Source organism: Struthio camelus, chromosome 12, assembly GCF_040807025.1.
Source record: "Struthio camelus isolate bStrCam1 chromosome 12, bStrCam1.hap1, whole genome shotgun sequence".
In the NCBI taxonomy this organism is placed as follows: domain Eukaryota; kingdom Metazoa; phylum Chordata; class Aves; order Struthioniformes; family Struthionidae; genus Struthio; species Struthio camelus.
Window position 1 is genome coordinate 18,586,847 of NC_090953.1, and position 13,116 is coordinate 18,599,962.

Sequence of the window (13,116 nt, forward strand, 5' to 3'; positions counted from 1 at the left end):
GGCTAAATTTGTCACTGAAGTAGTTAAGAATACTTACGTGACCAGGTACTGCCTCATCAGCTCCCTCGAGCATCAGCTTGCTGCGTTAACTGCTCTGGGCGAGCCCTGGGTCGCCTCCCAGTCAGCCTTTTGTACGCCTAGGTGACCTGACTCGCATCTTAAGATCAGCAGCCACAGTTTGGTAAACTTTATTCCGTACGCCTAAAACTTACAGACTGTGCCGAGTGTTAATCGGGAACATATATATTAGTTTTTTGAACAGAAGTAAACCAAGGATACAGCACATCTTTGGTTAGATGTCTTCACGTCTGTGCTGACGATTTACCAGCAAGCGTTGTTTGCAGACCAGTTTCCTTACAGAGGGATTCTGGACAATGTGGCTGAGGTTGGGCCGAGCCTCTGGCAGGAGCAGGTGAGGGAAGGACGCGCGTGGTACTACGCGTAGCGTCATGCTGGCTGAGTTTGTATTGTCACAGCATCTTTTCTAGTCTCTCCTTCAAAAAATGCTGCCCTTTCTCCCCTCCCCCTCAGTCTTAATTTCTCAGAGAACTAGTAAGCAGATCTGATGCGTGCAGAAGGGTGGGGGGGGTCCTTTTTTTTTTCTTCCTTCCTCCCCTACTGGGTAACATCTCCCTCTGAGAAGCAGTGGTTTCAGGTGGGCAGTTTTCTGCGAAAGCAGCTACTATCCCTCTGGAATAAAGAAAACAGTGAGTGAGTGTGCAGGGATAATTTCTACTGTTAGATGACTGCTGTTTTCTATGAAATCAGTGTGAATGGAAGATAAAGCAGATCTAAAATGACCTTTTTTGCTGCACTAATTTTACTAGCAGATTCACACAGATGCTGTTTAATCCACTGAGCAACCCACTCACATGGTCATCAAGCAGACTTTTAAAAAGTTGGCCAGAGCTTTCCTTAGTTTCAGAGCGTTCTCCTCCCAAGCAGGCTTCCCTTTGCACAGAGCCTGTTCTCCGCTCCTGCCGAGGGGACCGTCCTGCCCTTCGGGGAAAGGAAACTCAACACAGCCCTTTCCAGGCAAGGTGCTGTTTGCGGATAGGATTCATATTTTAAAGTTTCAATTGCCTTTTTTAAATGAAATAAACATAGTAAAGATTTGAGTGTTAAAGCCAAATACATTAAATGCGGCATGAATGAGTGTTGGCTAATTAAGAAAAATACGAATAGCATGTTTCAAAAGGGATAGGAAAGACTCATGACTTTGTTCTTATTTATAATTGCTCGTTTTAAAAATGTCTTTAGAGGGAATATTTTTTCTTAACCTCTGCAAAAAAAGTAAAAAGGATCAGAATGAATAGCAAAATTCCTTCACAGCAAAATCTTGGACTGTAGTTATAAAAGAATATCGATAATGTTTGACTTAGGCATCCACCCAAAGCATGGGCACACAAATTCCACTGTAGCGTGTTATTGGAGTTCATTGCTACCTCTTACGTTTTCATTGGTGTAGAGAAAGTGAATGGATGGTGGACAGTTGTCCTAATGTAAAACATGTTTGCTTGCAGTATACAAGCAAGATGGTGTTAAGGGAAGGTCGTAGATATGCTTATGGTTCCCTCTGTCTCCTGGTGTACCTAAACAATTGTTTGAAGATAGGCCTTTAGGAGGTGTTAAACACAATCAGAAGCACGTTTTAGGGTGTGGGCTCTGCTTTTGGATGAGCTGGTAGCGTTATAGAAACACCTGTACCCTCACTCAGTACATGATTTTCAGTGCAAAAACTACATCATTCTATGTATGTAAAAAGACTGAAGAATATGATTAGTACAAATAGGACCATGAGTAAAAAGATTCTATTAGATTTTGGGATTTTTTAGTTCACCTTTTAAGTATATGCAATAGCCATTTGTTTATACAGATTCTAATAAATGGTTTAAAGTTAGCGTGATCTTTTTGTCACTTTATATAGCTGTCAGTTTGAGATATTGACCACCACCTGATACATTGATAATCTCATGTTAAATATAGTAAGTGATCATTGTACATATTTGTACAGAAAAGGTTCTTATCAGACACTTCACTGTTCAAACTACTGTCTTTTTGTCAAACAGTCTTGTCGTATGAGAAGTGCTAGGACTAACATGAAAAGTTTGAAGAAATATCGTGCTCAAGATAGAATGACTCTTTCTCTTTCATTCTTCTGTTGCTCTTTGCTTTGCCATCACCTAGATTACTTGGCTCTTACACTAGCTATGACTACTTGAAAAGGAACATCAAGTGGTAAGACTGCTGTTGATGTGAGGATGTTTTAAGGTGTCCTCTCACTGTTACCTTTCATCACAGGCGTTATGTGCACTTAAAATCTCGAATTCATCAATTCTAAAAATAAGTGCGATATATTTGAGTCCAAAATGACAGGTATTTGTGAAATCAGTCATTTCCCAAAAGGACCTCTTTTGGAGAAACATCTCTAGTATCAGCAAGAAATATTTTGAAAATGAGACTTTTAAAATTGTCTATGTTATGCACATAAAGCTAGTGAAGCTTAAGCTGATTGCATTTCTAATTAAGATGGCATTGTTCAAATACTGGGTGTATTTAGAAAAGCTACACTAGAGCCCATTTTCCTATTTCTTGGCCATTTAGGCTTTTAAATACCTTCCTTCCTTCTGCCCCCAAACCCTCAATCTAAATTTTTATTTTGAAGATGTGCTAAATTAGAGAATTTTTTTTTTTTACTGAAAATACCCCAAGTGAAATTGAAAAATGAAGATCTTGTAGGTAGTTACAAAAATACACCTAAAATGTCATCTGCCTTCTGTCTGACATCTTTAGTTTGTGTTACTAATCTCTTTCAAGATTCAATGTTGTCTTGAAATCTATTGTGCTTATCAATGAATGTTTTTATATTTAGGACAGGTTTTTAAAGAAAATATGTTATAATGTTTATAGGAAGAGATGGAAATCAAATGATCATAGAAGAAAAAAATAGTGGTGAAGGCAGGAACTCGGAACCCTGAGAAAACTGAACAGTCAAATGTTGTTTTTACTTTATTTCAACAGGGGGAAGACAACTGATGCTGAATCAATGGATAGGCCTGTTGGTGAAAAGCGTTATGAGCCAATCCCTCAAGTCACAACTCCTCCTCCTGCTTCTTCAGTACAGTATACACAACCTCAGTCAATTAATAGTCCTGTCCTATCTCTCCCAGCACATCACAAGCCTGCGCTTTCTGAGGGTGAGCAGTTTAAAAGTTAACCTGTCTCGTATGTTGTAACTGAATTTGTGTTTACGCAGTTTACTGGACTGTCTTCTCCTTTCCCATAACTTGAAAGTGGCACAGGTGCCTTGTGTCACTGCAAAATTTCTACCGATGTTAAGGGAAGAGGATGAATGTAGAGCCTAGGGATCACTGCACCTTCTGTTAAGGTGTCTCTTAAAAATTTATCAGCTTAGACTCTTGAAGTTTTTGATCAAGCCGCATAGTTCATCCACTCCAATTTAAAAAAAAAAAAAAAAAAAAAAAGGAAGGTGAGCACTCACTGGTTGAGTGCTTGCGTGGATGTGTCAGCATGTGAACTGGTAGCTGTGGTGTTCTCTAACTGAAATTTGGAACGATTACTAGTGGATGCAACTTTTTAGTATGCTCAGATTGAGTCCTGTGAACTGATTTGGTGATCCTCTCTGAACCTCATCGTAACTGTCGTCGTAGTCACCATAACTGTCTATTCCATGTTTAGTGGCCTCAGCAAAGATAGAATAAAATTTCCAGTATTTAAAGATGAATCTCTGTATCCTATCAAACTCATCTTTAGACATGAGTAATAGTCCCTAGGCTTCTAAAAATAGAAGAAAAATAGCTTTATTTTTAATAACCTTAAGAGGGATGTCCTGTCCAACTGAATTTTACAGCTCTGTGTAAGTGCATGATGATGTCTTAATATCAGTTTTCTATTTTTTGGCATAGCATAAATGAGTTTAACAACTTGATTAAAAGATCATACTTTTGTATCTAACATAAATGTAATATGTAGATATTTTGCCAGAGTGTATGAAACATAATAAGGAAGATAAGTAAACTAAGAGAGCGGAATCTTATATAGAGAGAGAGAGAGAGTAGATGAAAAATTGGACAAAATGTATTCTCATTCCATTGTGTACAGGACTGGAAACTTCTGATGGTTATTGACAGTTTATGGTATTTTTATTTGCGTTGCAGTTAACTCTGTGTCTGACCCCCCTCCTCCACCTCAGAATAAACCAGCAATTTTCAGATCCTCAAGAGAGGACACCGTGCAGTCTACTTTTTATCCTCAGAAAAGCTTTCCTGACAAAGGCCCCATTAATGGAACTGAGCAGATTCAGAAAACAGTCACTCCTTCTTACAATCGCTTTACAACAAAACCTTACACAAGTGCTGCCAGGCCGTTTGAGCGCAAGTTTGAAAGTCCTAAATTCAACCATAATCTCTTGCCAAATGAAGCTCAACATAAGCCAGAGTTGCCATCAAAATCTCCCAATTCTCCTCAACCAATTTTGAAAGCACACAGCTCGTCACAGCCTCCTGAGTTTGACAGTGGAATGGATACGTTCACTGTACAGGCAGACAAGCCTAAATATCAACCAAATAACATTAATGCTGTGCCTAAAGCCATTCCTGTAAGGTAAGCATCTTGACCTTTTCTTTTGTTTGTTTTGTTTCCATTAATACATCTTTGAAATCATTCATCTGTGAAGCCACATATTTCTTCTTTGCTGTGCTTCCAACTTTTGTTCGTACCAGCCCATAAACCAAGATACTTGAAAGATTGCTGCTATGATTATGAAATTCTACCAAAGAGCATCTGGATAGATATTTAAGGTGTGAGTCTTTGCTGTCTTATGTCCCTGTATCATCTTGCATCCAATTTTTATTATTAAAAAGTGATATGGCTCTTATTTCTCATACTAGAATTTTAACTCTTCTGGTAGTTATTAATCATTTGTCGTCTTTATTTGTCTCTAGAAGATGGAGTTAATTTCTAACGATAGCTGTTGCACCAAATAGTATTTATTGTGTGTGCGTAGAGAGACAGTTCTCAGTTCATCTGCGTGGGGGATGTTTCAGAAGTCTTTGTAAAAAGAGAAGGTCACTTTAGCAATTTCATATTGGTGGCTCTTACTATGTGAGACCAGACAAACTTAAAAGTAGCTTGCATTTGTCTAATGTTCTTGAGCAGTCAGAACTACAATGTGTCAGCAGTAACATAGCATTCTGTTCTTAGACTCTTTGCTGATTTGTTTTTATTCTTACTAATGTTTGCAAGATAGTGTTTTACTATTATGTGTGATCTTGAAATAATCATAATTTCCACCAGACTTGAAATCCTGCTTGCTCTTTCAGTAACTGGGAAGTATAGTACAAGGATGAGTCGTATTTTGTCTAAGCAGATGAGGAATATTTTGATGCTGTACAGTCACAGGCTACTAGAAATGTTGAAATTAGTGGTTTCTTCAAGATTTCTGCTTTAGAAACTGATCTGAAATCTAATCAAATTAGCCATTTGATAATTTATTTCTCTTTAGTTGCATTGTGGCAACCTGGAAAAATCTGTTTTAAGATTTTCATTTTCAATGTATATCTTACAGCTATTAAACTGAACAGTCTCTCCTTCCTTTAAAACTGAGAGAGAAGATTCAGTGTGGCTTGCATAAGAATCATTACTTCTGATAGTAAAGTCATAATGTAGTTTTGGGAGGAAAAAAGAAAGCATTCAGATCTCCAGTATGTTTAGTCTTAGCGTGCAGCTGAAAACCCAAAAGTGAGCATTTCAGAACTTAAGCTCCTGTAAATTTTCAAAGTTTGCGTACTTTGTTTTTTTTTTTTTTGGGGGGGGGGGTAATGTGAGTCTGTGTGTGAAGGTCCTCTTCTCAAGGTAGAACTCCTTTTATCTTAGTTGTCTGAAGTAATTGACTGTTGACTTATTTCTTTACGTAGGTGCTAGCCTACTGTAGGATGTGCACTGGTAAAATAAGTTATGTGAAACTATGCCACTGATTTTTCAGGAAGAAAATACCGATAAAACTTATAGGCTTTAATCTCTGTCTTATATTCAGCCCTTCAGCACTAGAGGATGAGGAGGAAGAAGATGGACACACCGTTGTAGCCACAGCAAGAGGTGTATTTAACAGCAATGGTGGTGTACTGAGCTCCATTGAGACTGGAGTTAGTATTATTATACCACAAGGAGCCATTCCAGAGGGAATAGAGCAAGAAATATATTTCAAAGTCTGCAGAGATAATAGTATACTTCCGCCTTTGGACAAAGAGAAAGGTAAGAGCTGGCACTGTAACTTACTGTATTATTTAGTATTGCTACCGCTTATGTTTAGTGGGAAATGTAATTTTTTCTACATCTCACAATTTAGTAGTACAAAGGAAACGCTATTCAGCTCAATATTGAAAATTGCAAGCGAAATGGAAGGTTTTTTTTAGAAACTTTGAAGCTGTAGTTTGAGGGATATTTTCTAGACATTAGGACCAAAAGAATTATGCAAAGCATAATTAAAAACTAATTTGACTCGAATCAAGTATTCGATAGTCTGGAATTTATTTCCGCACTTGAAAATACATTTTTTTTTCCAGGTTCTCTAAAAACCACCTCACCTTTATTTGTTTGTTTTTTAACTTTATTAAGAAAGAGGAACATACTTTGTGCCATAGATTTAGAGAGGGAGGGGAAGGGCGGAATATATAAAAGGGATGAGTACTGTGTCTTACAGTACAGGAATCTTTCTCTTTCCCCATCTTTCTTTAACATCACTATTTCAGTGTACAAGCACCAGATAAAGCATGTGACGTACGACCTGTCAAATTCCCAATTTCTTCAAATCAAGAAATTCAGAGGCTTAATTTCATAAGTTTGCAGATACTGGCAATCCATGATTGCTTTGAATCTTTATAAATCCAATGTAACATGCTCCTCAACTGAATAATCTTATATGACCTTGGAGTGTTAAACCGTTAATAAAAAAAAGAACGAACAAACCAACCTACATGTTTGTATGCTGTGCGTTTTGATTGCTAGGGTAGGGGGTGTAGGCTCCTGAGCTGCAAATAGGTGCTCAGAGGTACACAGGTATGTTTAGGAGGCTTGATTCAGCCCAGTGTGCCTTAAATGCATAAGAACAGAGCATCACTAGTCATAGCATAAAGAGAACCATTAACAAGGCTGATACAGATTTGAGGTTTTGTTTCTTCTGATGCACCTGCTTACAATTTAACGCCAAGAAAATCCTGAACATGGTTCAGTGGTCATTCTTTATCCTTTTTCATTTTGGAATAATGTGACACGTACCATTGAAAAGTCACTGGAGTGCTCTAAAAGGGGCAATGAGTAACAATCTTGATGAGTGCCGGTGTTCATAGTTCAAAATGATCACGCTGTTCTGTAGAATTAAGTTATCATGTAGCTCTGTATTACTAAGTATGTAATAATCTGCACCTATTTCAAGAAGAATAGGTAACTTGTTTTTTTCTTTCTGTTAACTGTAGGTGAAACACTTCTTAGCCCCTTGGTAATGTGTGGGCCCCATGGACTAAAATTCCTGAAGCCGGTGGAGCTGCGCCTGCCACATTGTGCGTCTATGACCCCTGATGGTTGGTCTTTTGCTCTAAAATCCTCCGACTCCTCGTCGGGTATGCTGTCCTCCCTCTGTCCTTTTGGGGCTTTTGGGTGCTATCGTATAATTTAAGTTCATTTGGCTAAAGGTGATGCTGTGTAATATAAAGAACTCAATCATTGTATTTGTGTCAAACTCTCCCATTTCACTTTCATTACAAATGTCTTTTCCTACATTTACTCATGGTGCAAATTCATAGCTAAAACCATGACTGACCGCAGAAAAATAGAGTAATATCTTTATCATTAGTCTGTGACATATTATCGTATTTTTCTGTTCTCTCTCCTTTCTTGAGGACTGCTACAGCTGAATACACTTGAAATGATAGTCGCACTAAAACTTGAGAGGAAATGATTATGTACCTCTGATTGGCCTTTGTAACGTAACTGTTGTTTGTCTGTTGCTTGATTAACCATGTAGGACTCTGGCAAATCTTAACAATCTGCATGCTCATAAATCATGGTTTAACACTTGTTAACTGTTTCCGTGTGTGCAAGTTGATGCTAACAATTGGATCATTTAAGAAAACTATAGCGTTTAGTAAAAACACTTACAATTTATCCTAATGTAGCTGGATTTTCCACAAGACTCTTCTTGCTTGCTTCTGCCTATTTTTCCTCTACCGCCTTTTGCCCAGAACTTTTGGGTTGATAGTAAAAGATGCAACTAGATTGCAGTTTTATTTATCTGTCCATTTTTACCTCACTGTGGCTTTCTGGGAACAGGGGAAAAATGTGTTGGCTGAAATTGTCAATGATGAGATGAAGTTAGAGGTCCTGGGCAAGTTTCAAGCAATTTCATGAAATGGCTGTGAAGTTACAGATATACAAAGCAATGTTTGCACATTTGGGAAAGGTTTTATTCAGCTACCTTAAATTTATGGTGAAAAATTTATACCGTTAGTGTGTACATATAATCTAAATGATGACTGAAAAATGTACTTCTGTATACAGCATTTAAGCCACCGTGTATGCATATTTTTCTCTCACTAATATATCTATCACCGTCAACACCAAAGCACTGATGCTTTGAAAGAGTAAAGCATCGATCCCCTTGATGGGGATTCAATAACTTAGAGGTATTAATGGCAATAACTTTGTTGTTTTTATAAGCTACTATATGCATGTGTTGCATGCATCTATTTAACAATGTATATATATGTGACAGTGTTAGAACACAGACACAAAAACCATAGGGTCCTGGAAGATATTACAACTATGTACAAAGATGAGACAGCACTTATTTTGTAACTATAACACCTGTTCATGAACTTACTTGAAGTGAAGGGGGAGGATTCTGATCTTCTAAATAACAACTGAAGTCTGAGAGACTTTTCTCCCTATCCAAAGTGATGTGTGTGTGGCGCATGTGTGGGTGAGAGAGCAAGAGCGTGTATATTTAAACAATAACACTTTATGTATTGTAAATATAACACCACATTCTGTTAATCTGAAATGGGATGTATATCATAACATTGCTCTTTTGAGACAAACTTTAAAATTAGGCAATTCTGTCTTATGATATGTAAGTAGACCATACTGTGTCTTAAATAAATAATTGTTTTCTCTCTTTTTAAATTAGTTGGTTATGGGACTCTGATTTTCCAGATGGCTTTATATGAACAGTTTATAGAACTCTGTCCTTCCCCCCCCCCGCCCCTGTCTTCAGTGTTCTGCTCTGCCTCATCTTTTCCTAAATATACCCATGTTCTGTCCTTAAAATGACATTCATTTGCACTTACTAACACCCTTTCTGCCACTCTTAAGCCTGCTACTGTTAAACTCCTTCAAACTCTCGAATGATTCTGGTATTGAGACCAACTGGGAAAAAAAAGTTGTCTTTTATGGCCACACCTATTATGATATATTAGAACCAAATATTAGATGGTCATTTTCGCAAAGCATTTGTGTGTAATTATGGGAGAGACATCCTCAACAGCTAGAGGTTGCATTGGCTACAATCTAATCCTCACAGAATATTTAGGAGAAGAAGTTGGGAAAATACCTGCTGTAGTGGCTCTCTTATGCAAGACGAGGACCTAGTCCTCCTAAATTCCTATTCTGCCCTCTAACTGATGCATTCAATCTAGTCAGTCTTGATTGAGTGCAATTCCTACATCTACACAAATGGAAAATCCTCCAGTAATACTAAGCTTCTTAACTGAAATAGTTAGTTTTGCCTGGCTGTAGTAAACTTGCTTTCATTCTCTAACTATACACAGGCCATTTCTACTTTTTGTCCCTACATTGGACGTTGCCATCACTCAGTGCATTGTGTACTTCATTTTGTTTTCATGAGTTCTTCAAGGAAACTATGTGGAGTTTACATCAGTCTCGTGTAATACGGAGGTCTCGGGTGTTTGCAGTCTGAGGACTGGGTTCTCCACCTTGCTGCACGTTTCTTAAGCCAGATCTACTTTGGCTAATCTATGTAATGCCATTTATCTGGAAGGCTTTAAAGAATGTCAGCAGATTTTTCACTTCTACAGTATAACAGGAGGATGATATTCTTTGCATAGCAGCAGCATTTAGTGATGGTTTTATGTGATGGGTAAATGAAGAATAAATTCTCCAATTGAAACTGTAAGTGACAGTTGAGTATGCAGATGGGAATGTCACTCTTGCCTGGTGAGATGACACCTGATTGCTTTTCCCTTGTAACAGAAAGTTAGGTAGGACCTTTGATCCTGAGTGGATAAGAGGCTGCTGTAGAAGCGTGGAGCATGGGCCCGCTGGCGTGGATCTCTTTTAGAACGTCAATATGAAGCTTTTCCAAAACTAACCACTTTGTCAAGCTCTTATACTAGTGTAGATGCAAAATAATGACTCTAATCCACTCTACAGTAACTTTCATAGTAGAAAACAAAGCTTACCTGTTATAGTGCCTAGTTACAACATAACATCAGATTTGACTCATCTGTATTCAGAATTATTTTAAAACTTCAAATGCATCCCACCTGGACTAGCTTTTAAAATATCCTAATCCTTTGTCAATTTATAAAAGAGCTAGTGAGTGCCTGATGTATTGTTAACGTTTTTCTAGTGGAAAGCACTGTGTTGGTGCTGCAGAGCAAAACTATTTATGTTTTACAACTTCGGAATGACACAGCGTTTCTTAAATAACTGTGATCTATCCTATATTATATACAAATAATGGGGTTTTGTTCTTTCAGTAAAATACCAACTGCAGATTTAAAGAAAGAAAGGAAAAAAAGGTTGATTCAGAATTTAAGAGGTCCTATCCAAAAACTTGGTTGTTTCAAGATGTACTGTTTGACAGCGGATACTAAACACCAGCATTGTGTTTTCCTCCCACAGGTGACCCCAAAACCTGGCAGAACAAGTCTCTTCCCGGGGATCCAAACTATCTTGTTGGAGCAAACTGTGTCTCAGTCCTAATTGACCACTTCTAAATACTAAGTTAGCTGACTGAGTAAATAATGTGAAACTGAGATGGACCTTACATATAAACTGAACCACTCTATCAAGTATTAACTGTTCTATAAGTGATAATGGATCTTAGTGTTTCAGCATCTTGCTTTAACTAACAGTGGTTTAGCAAGTACACTCTTTGAACCATGGTCACAGTACATGCCACAAACAAGGAGTGTATGATGGGAACAAGGTAGGGTTCTTGCAGGTTTTGTATGCTTTGGTTTGTTGGTGGCTTTTTTTTTTTTTTTTTTTTTTTTTTTTTTTTTTTTTAGGACACTGCTAGTATTTCATTGTTAGCAAATTGCAAGTACCAATGGGATTATATTCAGAGGAATTGAATTTAGTTCATACTCCACTGGTGAAAACACAGAATTTGGCCTGTCTTTTTACTACTGTGTGTTTTGTAATGCACAAGACTACGTTTTGGTCTCTACTTTTTAAATGACTTTTGGTGTACATGTTCAATGAAATGGCAATCAACTCTGGCTAGCACAGTTTAGACGTTTTCCCTCTGCTGAGAGGCTAATGCAAACACATCTACTTAATTGTATATGGAAACATTGTCATGAGAGCGGGGTTGGGGGGGGAGCATGTGAGATGACTATGGTTCAGTTGCCTCTGTGGATTTGTAAATTAACCACATTATTACAGACCTATTAACCAGCAGGGATGCCTTACCCTCATGTTTTTAATAGTCTTAGCTCTCATAGATCTCTGTATTAAGTTTGTATGGCTTTTGTGCTTACCTAGATAAAATATCATGAGAGACTGGGGAAAGGAGGGAAAAAAAGAAAAGAGAAAAAAAAGGGTGAATTTGGTTTAGAGAACAAGAGAACAAGTGCTGTTTGTTTTGATCAGCCAGAAGAGAAACAGAAGAAAATGATGGTATGTTTTTCTGCTATGCATTTGAAAATTTATAGATGTTATAGACCGCTTGTATATAATGCGTGCATACCACTTTTGTTCTTGGTTTGTAAATTAACTTTTATAAGCTTTACCTTTTTATATATATAAATATATATAAAAACAAACAAAGTTTCTTAAGGATATCTTTGTATTCTCATACCTTTTGAGCCTTGAACTTTGACATCTGCAGCAATAAAGCAGCATTTCTACAGTATATGAACAAGGACACTTTTTAAAAATGCACAAAGTTGTTACCTTTTTAAGTGCTGCATTTAATGAATATAACTTGGAATTCTCTACTTTGATTAAATTCTTGAAAAGTATCCCTACTGTAATTTGTGATAAGGATGCTGTACTATGTGCCCTGAAATGTATTTTTTTACTAATAGACAATTTATTATGGCACATCGGCACTACTACTGTTTAGATAATACATCACTGCATTCTGTTAATGAGTTATTAGCTATTCAGGTGTGGCTGATTTTTTTTTTTCTTTGCAGTTATTAAAATTACACATTTCTAAATATACAGAATAAAACTGTTTTTAAAATAATAAAGGAGATTCCAGTACCTTATTGTTTCTGAAATGCATTTATGTGGTAACATGACAAAATAAACTTTGAGTTCCTGTGTAAGCAGGTAGCGGATTAGCTGGATTCTGCCATATGTTCTTCCAGAGCTCTTTGTGGAGCCAAACAGAACGGTCCCTATCAGGGTTCCTGAAATGAAGAGCTCCAGTCTGGATCTAGACGGTGTCCGTTTTCCAGGAACGGGCCATGATCCCAGACCTGTGATGGCCTCAGCATTCCTGCAGATAATTGCACAATATTTGCCATTATCCCTCTATTCCATGGCGCGGATGTGGTGCTTTGAAACAGTTCTGATGTGTGAAGGCAGTATGCAAGACTTTCTTTTTTTTAATTTTTATTAATTTATAATTGTATAATTCTTATATCTCCTTGCAAACCAGTGTAGAGTTTAAGTGTGTAATGGATCCATTGGAAATGCTCAGTGTAAATAGGAGTGGAAGACTTGTCCCTTGAATCACTTCTGTTGATGCTAGGTTCTGTATTATACCTGCTCTGCCAGATACTTTGGTAGTGTTCTAGCTTGTCCAGTTACATATAGTCCAACTGCAAAATCTTTAAGTTACTC

At 37.4% G+C, this 13,116-nt stretch overlaps 1 protein-coding gene across 19 annotated transcripts in view; it reads left to right on the plus strand.

The window, feature by feature from the left end:
• The window catches only part of TJP1 (tight junction protein 1), a 174,383-nt gene extending 161,865 nt beyond the window's left edge, over positions 1–12,518 (plus strand). For 7 of the 19 annotated variants that reach the window (XM_068957803.1, XM_068957799.1, XM_068957809.1 and 4 more), the window contains 6 exons: positions 2,188–2,238; positions 3,022–3,197; positions 4,179–4,623; positions 6,056–6,273; positions 7,494–7,637; positions 10,939–12,518. In XM_068957803.1, the coding sequence (XP_068813904.1) occupies positions 2,188–2,238; positions 3,022–3,197; positions 4,179–4,623; positions 6,056–6,273; positions 7,494–7,637; positions 10,939–11,033 (1,129 nt within the window). In that variant the 3' untranslated portion in view covers positions 11,034–12,518. The remainder of the gene's footprint in view (positions 1–2,187; positions 2,239–3,021; positions 3,198–4,178; positions 4,624–6,055; positions 6,274–7,493; positions 7,638–10,938) is intronic. The other 12 variants (XM_068957808.1, XM_068957801.1, XM_068957810.1 and 9 more) reach the window with 5 other exon arrangements.
• Positions 12,519–13,116: the final 598 nt, after the last annotated feature.